This window comes from Bos indicus, chromosome 6 (genome assembly GCF_029378745.1).
Source record: "Bos indicus isolate NIAB-ARS_2022 breed Sahiwal x Tharparkar chromosome 6, NIAB-ARS_B.indTharparkar_mat_pri_1.0, whole genome shotgun sequence".
NCBI lineage: Eukaryota > Metazoa > Chordata > Mammalia > Artiodactyla > Bovidae > Bos > Bos indicus.
Window position 1 is genome coordinate 67372761 of NC_091765.1, and position 14261 is coordinate 67387021.

General features: G+C 41.8%; 1 protein-coding gene across 1 annotated transcript in view; it reads right to left on the reverse strand.

Moving 5' to 3' along the window:
• CNGA1 (cyclic nucleotide gated channel subunit alpha 1) overlaps positions 1-14261 on the reverse strand; it is a 37876-nt gene that overhangs the window by 3722 nt on the left and 19893 nt on the right. The window contains exons 2-7 of the mRNA XM_070791403.1: positions 11989-12109; positions 10403-10522; positions 9403-9465; positions 2000-2041; positions 1802-1912; positions 489-596 (exon numbers count right to left, since the gene is read on the reverse strand). Of these exons, the coding sequence (XP_070647504.1) occupies positions 489-596; positions 1802-1912; positions 2000-2041; positions 9403-9465; positions 10403-10522; positions 11989-12095 (551 nt within the window). The 5' untranslated portion in view covers positions 12096-12109. The remainder of the gene's footprint in view (positions 1-488; positions 597-1801; positions 1913-1999; positions 2042-9402; positions 9466-10402; positions 10523-11988; positions 12110-14261) is intronic.

A 14261-nucleotide genomic window follows, 5' to 3' on the forward strand; every position in this document is an offset into this window, starting at 1 on the left:
GATAATTTTTGGTGATACACATTGATAACCAGGTTCATACTGACTGTTTACACCCAAAGTGCCTCAGGAAATCACACTTGGCCCTAGGTGACTGAGATGTTCACTGTCTAAAAGACAAGGAACCATAGATACTACTTGGGAAACCCATCTTGCTCTATAAAACCTAGATCTTTGATCTTTTTCCAGTCTTGGCAATTTTCTTTTTCTTGCAGGCCAAAGAAAATAAAAAGTTTCTCCCCAAACTCTAATTAAATGATTGAGCAATTAAAAAGTTTAAAAGTATGCCCATATCCCCCATCCCAGTTCTGAATTTCCAGGGATATTGGAAACCAAATAACTCTTGATCTTAGGAAAACGCAGAGAATGATGTAACATCTAGAAAACTGGTGGTGGAGAAAGGTGTGTCCTAAAGACTTCTAAGCCAAACTGTTAAGTCAGTGAAATTGGAAACTAAAAGTGGGTTGAGATCCATAAAAATATATAGACACCTTGCAATAATCATGGTCCAGTTATACATAACAGGTAAGGTGATGCAGAACAGCCAGTTGTAATACGTATTTCCTGAGGGATCAATAACCACGACTTCCTTCTTCTCTCTACCAGCAATTAGAAATAAAGGGAAGGTTACCAAGAAACAAGATTTTTATTTCACATATCAAATATGGTTACACCCATCACCCACAATTAATGATATAAAAACAAGCTGGAGAAGCTCACTCCACAGTGGGAAGACTAGTTTGACATAGTGCATTAATCATAAGAAACCGGTTAGTGAGGGGTGGATAGTTAAATTATTAGTCTCACATTAAACCATACTTTAGACTTTATCCAAGCCCTTATTTAACTGCGATGCTGCGGACACTTCTATCACTCCAGCTACTGAGAAAGAACAACGGCATAGATCATGCCAGACTCTGGATATTCCACAGATCCCTTTGGAGGGTTACGGGTGGTGGGAGAATGATGGTTTTGCCACTCCCCTTACCAGGTAATATAACAATCAGGGACCACATTGTGAGGGGGAACTCATGGCTTCTTTCTCATCTGTATGGAGAGAAGAATATAACACAATCTAATAAAAAGTACTCGTCCTTAAGTGTGAATGAAGAATTGAGAAGAAGTAGAGGACAAGAGAAAGAAGAAAGGAAGAAACTATACCATCAAATGACATTTTTAAAAACTTTCTGGTATCAAGTCTATTATTTTTAAGGATTTTTCCCTATATACAACATCAACAAAGTGCTAACAGGCACAAATAATTAAACCATTGTCTGATAAAGAGTTTTATTTGAGTAAGTTAAACGAACAAGTTTTTCTTTAATTATAAAGTAAAAAGATAGCTCAGAAAACATCACTCAGTCTTATTCTTATGAAATTTTAACTCTTAAGCATGGCTTTTGTAATGAGACTACTTTACTTTAGATTATTTGCCATATAGTATAGATGACTGAAAAACATTAATGAAATTATTAAATTTTTACTTCAAATAAAAAAATGATGGTAAGAGCCTAGAAATGCAATTTTCTTTGGATCCTAAATATGTCCCAATAATAAGTTTATCTTCATCAGTGCTTGAGGAAGGAAATTAACTATGACACTGAAAGTTCTTGATGAGAAAATTGAGATTAAGACTACCATTGCTAATTTTAAGGAAATTGGAAAAAAAATTAATTCACATTTGACAACAATTTATTTAGCCTTTACACAGGGCCTCTTTCCTGTGAATTTCTGGGAAATTATCTCTGCATTCAAAACCTATCACAAATTTACTTCTAATCTCAATGCCATTAAAAATACTTACTCCTCTTTCTTATCTTTGCCTTTCTCCTCTTTCTTTTTCTTGTCTTTGTCCTTTTCTTTCTTCTTTTTCTTTTCTGGGTCCTTTTTATTTTCATTTTTATCATCTGGCTTGCTGAAAAAGTGAGCAATATAGTTGGTAAAATACAAAAATATTATGGGCAGAAAAATTTGGGGTCATTCAAGGCAAAGTCTCACTTACCTCTTCTTTTCTTTTTTCTTTTTCTTCTTTTCCTTTGGTTCTCTATAGGAAAAAACAGCATCTGCGTCACATAAACAAATCACATTCCGACTTCCATTCTTATTCACTTTTCTCTTCATTGGGCAAGAATTCTGAGCTTTGTGTTCAAGGACACACCCCCATGTTCAGAGACCAGAAATCTGATCTCTTAATGGAGTGTTCAACCAAAAATAGACACATACCCAGATAAGAAGCAAATAAAAATTCCCAGGAATTAGTGCATGTAGAAATTTGGAGAAAATGGAGGTGGATAAAGGCATAAACCCAGGGAGGGAAATTTACAAAATAACAGATGTAAGAGTGCACTTTCAAAGTCTCAATACATATCCAAAAAATGATTACTTAAACTTTCAGCTTCTTGATGTCACTTAGATTTATGCTTGAATAAGAACTTTGAGAATTTCCAGAAAATGTCATGACATTTCTCTAGAGGGGTAATCCTGGCTGAAGCAATGTTTTATGAGCAGTCAAAAAGTTCTGTGGTAACAGAATTAGAATTCCAGTTCTTAGAATCATTCACTGGATTTGAGATCATCTTCTATGTACTGTTTCTTCTTGAGTGGAGAGTATGTGATTAGAGGCCTCTTTCTGCAGTTGGCTTTCTCTGTCAGCAGAAGAATGGATTCTGGAGTCAGAAAGAGCAAAAGTAATAGTAGGCTGTCACTGTTGGCTCAGATGTCTTGGGAAAATATAATATTCAGAGTTGAATGAACAAGCATCTCATTACTACTGGGATAGTCAGAGAATGCTGTTAAAGAGAAGTAGGAATAAACTAGGCATCCAGGTATAGGTAAGAGTTGTAGAGGCTGAGAAGAAGAGGAAGAATCCTAAAGGGAGGGAAACTTTCAGGTGCAAATATACAAATGAACTTCATCTGGGTAGGAATGGCCCAGCAGAAGTAGAAAACTGCTACCAAGGAGAAACAGGAGATAAAACTGACAAGGAGCCGGGGCTTGGCACCTAACAGGAACAGAATATAAAGTCAGATAAGGAGGAATTTACAGCTATAGGAGTACATTCCTATGATACAGGATTTCACATCCTCACACAGACCCTGGGAGATGGTGCTGGCACCTTCTTGGATGGCATTTAAAAGTTTAGAAAAGGTCAAAAATATACAAGCAACTCCTACAGCTCAATTCCAGAAAAATAAATGACCAAATCAAAAAATGGGCCAAAGAACTAAATAGACATTTCTCCAAAGAAGACATACAGATGGCTAACAAACACATGAAAAGATGCTCAACATCACTCATTATCAGAGAAATGCAAATCAAAACCACTATGAGGTACCATTTCACACCAGTCAGAATGGCTGCGATCCAAAAGTCTACAAGCAATAAATGCTGGAGAGGGTGTGAAGAAAAGGGAACCCTCTTACACTGTTGGTGGGAATGCAAACTAGTATAGCCACTATGGAGAACAGTGTGGAGATTCCTTAAAAAACTGGAAATAGAACTGCCTTATGATCCAGCAATCCCACTGCTGGGCATACACACTGAGGAAACCAGAATTGAAAGAGACATGTGTACCCCAGTATTCATCGCAGCACTGTTTATAATAGCCAGGACATGGAAGCAACCTAGATGTCCATCATCAGATGAATGGATAAGAAAGCAGTGGTACATATACACAATGGAGTATTACTCAGCCATTAAAAAGAATACATTTGAATCAGTTCTAACGAGGTGGATGAAACTGGAGCCTATTATAAAGAGTGAAGTAAGCCAGAAAGAAAAACACCAATACAGTATACTAAGGCATATATATGAAATTTAGAAAGATGGTAACAATAACCCTGTATACGAGACAGCAAAAGAGACACTGATGTATAGAACAGTCTTTTGGACTCTGTGGGAGAGGGAGAGGGTGGGATGATTTGGGAGAATGGCATTGAAATATGTATAATATCATATATGGAACGAGTCGCCAGTCCAGGTTCGATGCACGATACCGGATGCTTGGGGCTGGTGCACTGGGACGGCCCAGAGGGATGGTATGGGGAGGGAGGAGGGAGGAGGGTTCAGGATGGGGAACACATGTATACCTGTGGCAGATTCATTTCAATATTTGGCAAAACCAATACAATATTGTAAAGTTTAAAAATAAAATAAAATTTAAAAAAAAGTTTAGAAAAGGTGATGGCTCACACCAAGTGACATAAAAATTACAAAATGTCATGGCAGATGGTGGAAGAAGGTATCAGAAAGATTCAAAGAAGCGGCATGCTAAAATGAATACACTAAGTAAGCAAACTAGCCCACCAACTGATTGTGTTCCCTAAGAGGGCTGAGAGGATACAAAAATGATAGGGACTGTGCTGGTGAGAGGGGCACCAGCATCACTGAGCAGCTCAGTGGTATTGTCCTCTGTTTACTTCAGGGAGCAGTGAGAGACACTGACCTGGGTATAGAACCAGGTCCCTATTGCTCTCAGGGATGGCAGGATCTAGAATCATGGAGATCAGCGGCAGTGCTTACCCATCAGAAAAGAAGTGGGCCTGATTGTTGTAATTAGCAGTTAAGTACACATAGTAGCCGGAGAAGGCAACGGCACCCCACTCTGGTACTCTTGCCTGGAAAATCCCATAGACAGAGGTCCCTGGTGGGCTGCAGTCTATGGGGTCGAGAAGAGTCGGACACGACCGAGTGACTTCACTTTCACTTTTCCCTTTCATGCATTGGAGAAGGAAATGGCAACCCACTCCAGTGTTCTTGCCTGGAGAATCCCAGGGACGGGGGAGCCTGGTGGGCTGCCGTCTATGGGGTGGCACAGAGTCGGACACGACTGAAGAGACTTAGCAGCAGCAGCGGCAGCACACAATAGCCAGGGCCTTAACCCACAGAAAGCTATAGAAGGGGTTAATAGTCTACTGCGTTCCTAGATAGGTGGGCATCCCATTGACTTGTTAGGGTACTGTTTAACATTTACAACAACAACAAAAAAAAACCAGGAATGGATGATCAGCAGGTTGAGGGCAAGTTACACCAATAAAAAGTCACAACCCCTTGAACAGTTTCTAAACCTGAGTAAGCTTTCAAAAATGAAACCCCTGAATGGAGGAAAAGCCAAGCTCCCATGAAGAAGGACTACAACAGCAATGACAAGTATATTTAGTAATGATTTCCCCAGTCTTTCGCTTAAAGACAATCAATGGTCATTTACTTAGGTAACTGTACCCTAGTGGGGCTTCCCCGATGGCTCAGCAGTCAAGAATCCACCTGCACTGCAGGAGTCATAGGAGACACAGGTTGGATCCCTGGGTCAGGAAGATCCCCTGGTGGAAAGCATGGTAACCTACTCCAGTATTCTTGCCTGGAGAATCACCATAGACAGAGGAGCCTGGTGGGCTACAGTGTTGCAGAGTCGGACACGACTGAAGTGACTTAGCATGCAGACACGCACCCTGGGGGATAAAAAGAATTCCTAGATACATTAAAGACCACTTGGCAGAGGACCCAAGTTTTGTTATTGAGACCCAGGAACTAAAGCATTATCATGCCCCCTTCCATTAAAATGGGGGACACATGGTGGTTTGGTAGTAATTTGTGGGGCCTCCATTGGGTCTGAAGATGCCAGCTTGTGGTCATTTCTCCAGTTCAGTTCAGTTCAATCACTCAGTCAAGTCCAGCTCTTTGCAATCCCATGGACTGCAGCATGCCAGACTTCCCTGTCCATCACCAACTCCCAGAACTTGCTCAAACTCATGTCCATCAAGTCAGTGATGCCATCCAACCATTTTATCCTCTGTGGTCCCCTTCTCCTCCTTTGAAATCCATTGATTCTCTTTATGGGAAAGACTGGGGAAATTATTATTGAATATACTTGTCATAGTAGGTGTCATGTGTTTATACTTTCTCCAGTAGAGGATGAGATGGTTGGATGGCATCATTGACTCAATGGACATGAGTTTGGGCAAACTCTGGGAGATGGTGAACGGCAGGAAAGCCTGGCATGCTGCAGTCTATGGGGTCACAAAGAGTCAGACATGACTGAGCAACTGAACAACAACAACAACATCTCCACAAGTTTCTTGGCTTGTGGAATATGAGCTAACGTAGTGAGGAGGACCAAGTGGAAGCCATAAAGCTGTTTCCTACCTTCTGGCAAAAAACAAACAAACAATATTGCATCCTGGACAGGAAAGGAAATCAATCCTTAAAGACCTAATGCATGCAGGGGTGGTATTTCCCCATCACATCCTCATTTAATTCAATGTCTGACCCCTACTACAACCAGATGGATCCTACTGGACAGCAGCAGACTACTGCAAAATCAACCAAATAGTAGCTCCCATTGCAGCCACTCTGGTGAATGTGAAAAACAATGCACTCACCCAATCTATACCAGATCCCTAAGATTCTGGGTCAGTGTTATATTCGGGGAGAATGCGCTATATTTAATCACTCTCAGGGAAGAAGGTCATAAACAGTCCATATCCGCAAGGGATGGACAACAGTATGTCATCTGCAGTATTTTCCAGGGCTATGTTAACTCTCCCACCTACTATCATCACATAATCTCGAGGGACCTGGGCCATCTGGACATTCCTCAGATTATCACATTGGTCCACGATATCTGTATCAATGACATCAAGTTAACTGGGACCTTAAGGAGGATTATCTAACCATAGGATAGACAATGACCGCTGACCATGAGCTGGATCTTGTCAGAACTAATAAGTCCTAAAGTTGTATTTCAATCTATCATATGATAAAGTGGTATATATGGGATTGAGCAGGTGGCTCAGCACCTTCTCCCCACATCATCTACCACTGCTGTCTCAAAGCTACTCCTCCTGCCCTATCATGGCCATATATTGGCTTTGTATGAGCAGCTGAAACAGCATGATCTATGATGAGTCAGTTTGACACTTTGGATTAAGCCAAAATGAGCTGTTGTCTACAGAAAAGCACTATGGAGAGGTGGCCTTAAAAGACAGTGAGGTTAATCTTACCAATGGGACAGTGTCAAACACTGCATTGTCATCCACTTTGTGGGAAAAAAGAAATGGCTCAAATTAAGAATGTACAAGGATTCATGGACAGTCACAATGCATTGGCTGGTTGGTCAGGGACCTGATGAAAAGATACTGAAAGATCAGCAAAAATAATTCTGGAGAACAGGCAGACTAAATGGACTTCAGGAGCATGGGCACAAAGTTTTAAAATCTCTGTATCCCATGTTAATGCCCATCAAATATCAGGTGCCATGGAAAAGGAAAATAAAAACAAGCAAGGAGAAAAAAAACCTGCCTGCTGATAAAGCTACCCTCTGTCACTGGCATCTTCAATGATGCTGACACACATGGACATGAATGGAGCAACCATGGTGATAGAGATGGAGATGATGTATGGGCCCAGCACAGAGGTCCCATTCACCCAGGTGATTTAACTGCTGCTAATACTGTCTAACCTTCCAGTTACAAAGACTAATCCTATGACTCTAAAACAGCACCATTACTTGAAGAAAGCGGTCACTTGGTGGCAAGTTATTTACACCATGGAAAGGGTATCAAATAATTCTGACTTGAATCAATGTATATTATGGATGCTGTGCTTCTCTCTCTACCCAGTCCTACTGCCTTAACTCCCTTCTAGGTGTCATTTCTGAAAGCACTCCCAATAAACCTCCACATACAAGCCTCCATCCCAGAGACTGTCTCCTGGGAAACTTGACCTAAGACATACTGACTCAGAATGAGAACGATTAATAACGTTTCATTTATTTGGTCAGCCACCCTAACCCTAACCACATGGAAGTGCAATTGCACATATGCTCTAGACAAGGGTTTCCTACATGTATTCAAATAAACACATACTACTTTTAACATGGCTAGGTCAATTTTTCAGAAGGAAATAACCAAATGACAAAACAAAAGAATATCTTTGCAATTGCATTAGATCAGATCAGATCAGATCAGATCAGTCGATCAGTCGTGTCCGACTCTTTGCAACCCCATGAATCGTAGCACGCCAGGCCTCCCTGTCCATCACCAACTCCTGGAGTTCACCCAGACTCACGTCCATCGAGTCAGTGATGCCATTCAGCCATCTCATCCTCTGTCGTCCCCTTCTCCTCCTGCCCCAAATCCCTCCCAGCATCAGAGTCTTTTCCAATGAGTCAACGCTTCACATGAGGTGGCCAAAGTACTGGAGTTTCAGCTTTAGCATCATTCCTTCCTAAGAAATCCCAGGGCTGATCTCCTTCAGAATGGACTGGTTGGATCTCCTTGCAGTCCAAGGGACTCTCAAGAGTCTTCTCCAACACCACAGTTTAAAAGCATCAATTCTTCAGCGCTCAGCCTCCTTCACAGTCCAACTCTCACATCCATACATGACCACAGGAAAAACCATAGCCTTGACTAGACGAACCTTTGTTGGCAAAGTAATGTCTCTGTTTTTGAATATGCTATCTAGGTTGGTCATACCTTTCCTTCCAAGGAGGAAGCGTCTTTTAATTTCATGGCTGCAGTCACCATCTGTAGTAATTTTGGAGCCCAGAAAAATAAAGTCTGACACTGTTTCCACTGTTTCCCCATCTATTTCCCATGAAGTGATGGGACCGGATGCCACGATCTTCATTTTCTGAATGTTGAGCTTTAAGCCAACTTTTTCACTCTCCACTTTCACTTTCATCAAGAGGCTTTTTAGTTCCTCTTCACTTTCTGCCATAAGGGTAGTGTCATCTGCATATCTGAGGTTATGGATATTTCTCCCGGCAATCTTGATTCCAGCTTGTGCTTCTTCCAGTCCAGCATTTCTCATGATGTACTCTGCATATAAGTTAAATAAACAGGGTGACAATATACAACCTTGACGAACTCCTTTTCCTATTTGGAACCAGTCTGTTGTTCCATGTCCAGTTCTAACTGTTGCTTCCTCACCTGCATACAAATTTCTCAAGAGGCAGATCAGGTGGTCTGGTATTCCCATCTCTTTCAGAATTTTCCACAGTTTATTGTGATCCACACAGTCAAAGGCTTTGGCATAGTCAATAAAGCAGAAATAGATGTTTTTCTGGAACTCTCTTGCTTTTTCCATGATCCAGCGGATGTTGGCAATTTGATCTCTGGTTCCTCTGCCTTTTCTAAAACCAGCTTGAACATCAGGAAGTTCACGGTTCCCATATTGCTGAAGCCTGGCTTGGAGAATTTTGAGCATTACTTTACTAGCGTGTGAGATGAGTGCAATTGTGCGGTAGTTTGAGCATTCTTTGGCATTGCCTTTCTTTGGGATTGGAATTGCATTAGATAGAGTTTGCCAAATAAGTATTTGGAGTCTAACACATTCAGACGTATTTATGCCTTTTTACTGGTTTTCTTTAAAAACAAAAGTTTGGCTTTCTATTGCCGATATACTTACTGCTCCTTATTGCTGCTGTTGTTAACATTAAAAAGTGCAATGGCTCCAGGCAGGTATTGCTCCCTGGGAAATGAAAAAATACAGTAAAGTCTTAGTAGTTACCACATATACAATGTCCATGGCAAGCAAACAGTCTTAAAGAACAAATGCTTTCCAGTTTCTACCCATTACTAACCAGTGCCTAGGCAATTTTTGAAAATAGAGAGCTTCCATGAAGTGTGAGTTGCTGAATGTTAGTGCCGTGAATCAAAGCGATCGGTAAATGTCTATTCATCAGTGCTTACAATGGATCACATTAGCATTCTTACAACCTGAGTAAGCCAAGTTGGATGCTACTAACTCTCAGCAAGAAATCTAAGTCTTAGACTCTCATGGAAGACAAGAGAAATGAAAACAATAGGAAAGGTGAAGGTGGTCAGTGGGGAAAGAAAGAGGAGAGGGGGAAAAGAGAGGGATAAAGCCAAAGAAAACATGAATAATCGTGATAGAATGGGAACCCCTCATCCACACCAATACTACACTTCTTTTACACTCTCAGAGTCAACAGTTTGAGGTGGATTTGTTAGCTTTTCTCTTCTCGATACTCACCCTAGTGCTTACCTTCCCTGAAAGTAGGGTTGAAGGGGACAGAGCATTTTAGAGAATGACAGCTAATCCCTCTCACATACAATTGCTTGGAAGAAGTATCAGAGAAGAGGAGGAAATCAGAGAGGACTCAGGCATGAGATTTCCTAAGGGATAGACACAGGTCTCAGGGAAACTGACTGGAAAGTGTGTTTATGACTTGGAGCCCCGTAAACATGAATCATCATCAAGCAATGGCAGTTTCCCAAGAGAAGAAAAAAGTAAGGAACAGAATGTACTTCAGAGTAGCTGGGCAGCAGGAAGGTTTGCCAAGCTTATCAAGGTTACCAAGCCCAGCAAGTGGAAGAATAGTGCCTTTCTTTCATCTAAATAATAGTTTAAAAACAAGTGTGGAGGGACCGATAGCATTGCTCACCTCTGTGATGGTTGTCCGCTTCCGTGTGTATTACTTCTAAAGGAATCCCTTGCGTGGGGGTTCTCAGTCTCTGATTCTTCAAACATAGAGGCACTGTCGTCATCATCACCAGAAAAGGAGCTACGGTCCAAAAGGTGGCAAAGATGAATTGGATCAACGTTTTGAACCATTATAGGGGAACAACACTTCTCACTGGGGGATCTCTTCTCCTTCTCTCTCAAACAAACACAGACAACAATGTGTAATAAGACTGAAATGCAAACTGTGCAGAAGTAGCAATTTACTCTCAAGAAGAACAGAATTAGAGTATATGCACAATCCAGCACAATGCGTGTAATTAAGAAATTACTCTCTAGGACGCTCATATTTGTATTGTTTGATGAATTGATGACGATAATGTTAGTATTTGTCAGAAAGTATGATATCTATGTGTGCATGTATGCTCAGTCGCTCAGTTGTGTCTGACTCTTTGCTATGCCATGGACTGTAGCCCACCAGGCTCCTCTGTCCATGGGGATTTTCCAGGCAAGATACTGGAGTGGGCAGCCTATCCCTTTTCCAGGGGATCTTCCCGACCCAGGAACCTACCAGGGTCTCCTGAATTGCAGGCAGATTCTTTACCAGCTAAGCTACCAGGGAAGCCCCCTTTATATCTGTGTGTTTAGTCGCTCAGTCGTGTCCAAATCTTTGGGACCCCATGGATTGTAGTGTGCCAGGCTCCTCTGTCCATGAGGATTCTCCAGGCAAGAACACTGGAACGGATTGCCATGCCCTCCTCCAGGGGATCTTCCCAACCCAGGATCGAACCCAGGTCTCCCACATTGCAGGCCGATTCTTTACACTCTGAGCCACCAGGGTAGCCCTTGATACCTATACTTCAGGTCAAATAATACAGGTTTTTTAATTAACTTGTAATAACATTTCAATTCACCAAAAATAAATTCAACTTATTTATACATGTTTGCTTCATTTATAGGGTGACCACTTTAAATCATACTCTTAAAACACATTAGCATTTCACACTATTCTTTTTCCCCACATTTCTCCATGGCACTGTTGTCCCTTTAGATGTGAAATGTTTCATGAGGAAAGGTCCTGCCAGTGACAAAGGAAATATTTGGCAAAGGTGCTTCTAAAGAATGCCCACAATAATATCTATGTTCATTTGTTAGACAAGTGACGCTAAAGCTGAAACTCCAGTACTTTGGCCACCTCGTGCAAAGAGTTGACTCACTGGAAAAGACTCTGATGCTGGGAGGGATTGGGGGCAGGAGGAGAAGGGGACGACAGAGGATGAGATGGCTGGATGGCATCACTGACTCAATGGACGTGAGTCTGAGTGAACTTCGGGACTTGGTAATAGACAGGGAGGCCTGGCGTGCTGCGATTCATGGGGTCGCGAAGAGTCGGACACAACTGAGTGACTGAACTGAACGGAAGCTGTCACAAAGTAGAAGCAAATTCACTAAATTAAATAAATTATGAAGTTCAAGGTTTTAAATTAAAACTTAAACTGCAGTTAAGCCCGTTCAAATTTAAGAATGGTGGCTGGTATTAAAAATACATAGAAGAAAGTGTGCATTTACCTGCATGCTCCATTTTCCATCCTTGTTATTTCCTTTTCAACATCTGGTCCAACCACATTGGGAATATTTACAAAAGAGCGCCATGTATTGATAATCACTTTCTTCATGGTTAGTTTAATATCTGGGAGGAAAAAGTTTTGTTAGCAGGAAGACTTTTTATATACTTACAGATATAATCCGAAGTTTCACTCTATCATTCTTCTGAGGCTGTATTAACAATCTTATTTCTAGTTACAGGTAGAAATTATTTTTAATATAGTAATGGTCTAATACTTAAATTACCACTAGATAGGTTTTTGTGTATTTTTTTAAAATTCAAGAATGTACCAGAAGTGTAGAACTTTTTAAAATTTGGATTTGCCCTAACTTTAAAATATTTAGACAATGTAAGTGTAGAACAAAACTATAGGGACTTCACATACACATCCAACAATGAAGTATGAATAAGAAGCTGTAAAATAAAATACCAAAATGGATGTAATCAGAGGTGAATTTCTACAGGCATTCAGAAAAAAACAGTGAGTCTCAAGTGGGATTCAAACTTTGGAATGAATAAAGATGAGACTGATCCACATTTTAGCAAGTTTACTGTGTTATTCTGGTATACATACCACTCAGCTTCCATACAACCAGTTAAGGCATCAGCAAAACACCAAGAACAAAGCAACCCAACCTTGTGGTGGCTGGAGCCCAGCTTTATACAAAGTGAATGGCCAGCAGGCAAATCAGCTTTTGCCTTCTTTCCTGATGTTCTGCCAGCACCCAGAGGTACATGCATGCTCAGCTGCTTCAGTCACGACCGACTCTTTTTGACCTTATGGACTGTAGCCTGCCAGGCTCTTCTGTCCATGGGATTCTCTAGGCAAGAATACTGGAGAGGGTTGCCATGGCCTCCTCCAGGGAATCTTTCCAACTCAAGGATCAAACCAGCTCCTTTTATGTCTCATACATTGGTAGGTGGGTTCTTTAACCACTAGCTCCATGATGACACCCCTGCAATCATGACTGATCCAAGTTCCTTACTGGGTCTCCAGGGTGCTGCAGTGACATGGCTGGAAACAAGTTCCTGCTGGGCCCGGACAGTGTGCCTGTGTGCCCATGGACATGAAGTCCCATGTTGAAGCTCTGCTGTCCCAAGGGCCCAGCTGTGTCCAGGATCCTCCCCTTACCCTTGCTGCTTGGTATTCACAGAGCTACCCTGTCAGGATTTCATCCCTAAGGATGTTTCCTTTAAAGTTGCATAGAGTCAACATCTGATACCCAGAAAAATGAGCCTAGATGGGCAGTAGGTATCCATACCAGCTCCTCCCCCAGACCAAGACTCCCCACTAATAAAGTGCTGCTGCTGCTTCTAAGTCATTTCAGTCGTGTCCGACTCTGTGCGACCCCATAGACGGCAGCCCACCAGGCTCCCCTGTCCCTGGGATTCTCCAGGCAGGAACACTGGAGTGGGTTGCCATTTCCTTCTCCAATGCATGAAAGTGAAAGTGAAGTCACTCAGTCATATCTGACCCTCAGCAACCTCATGGACTGCAGCCTTCCAGGCTCCTCCATCCATGGGATTTTCCAGGCAAGAGGACTGGAGTGGAGTGAAACAGGCCACTGGCCTTAGGTAATTAAGATGCATAGCAAAGGAATAATTTCAGTAAGCCCAGACTCTTGACACTTCCCATACATAGAAAAGCACTAAAATCATTAACTTAGGAAGTCTGATTTTTGTGATTCAGTTCAGTTCAGTCGCTCAGTCGTGTCCGACTCTTTGCGACCCCATGAATCGCAGCACGCCAGGCCTCCCTGTCCATCACCAACTCCCAGAGTTCACTCAGACTCATGTCCATCGAGTCAGTGATGCCATCCAGCCGTCTCATCCTCTGTCGTCCCCTTCTCCTCCTGCCCCCAATCCCTCCCAGCATCAGAGTCTTTTCCAATGAGCCAACTCTTCGCATAAGGTGGCCAAAGTACTGGAGTTTCAGCTTTAGCATCATTCCTTCCAAATTTTTGTGATTAGCAGTAATCTTCTGATGGTCGACAACAAGATTTTCTTTCCTTTTTTTTTTTTTCCAGCAAAAACTCGTATATATATCCTCGTTCCCTCCCTACCTCTTTGGATCAGTCCCTCATAGCCATCTGCAAGGTTGCCTCTCAGACTATAGCTCTCAGTAATGTCCCCAAATAAAATACAATTCTCAGCTTTTAAGCTCTATGTTTCTTCCAGTCAACAAAATAAAAACACAGTATCTATTCATGGGCTCTAAGTACATCAGTTCTTGTAC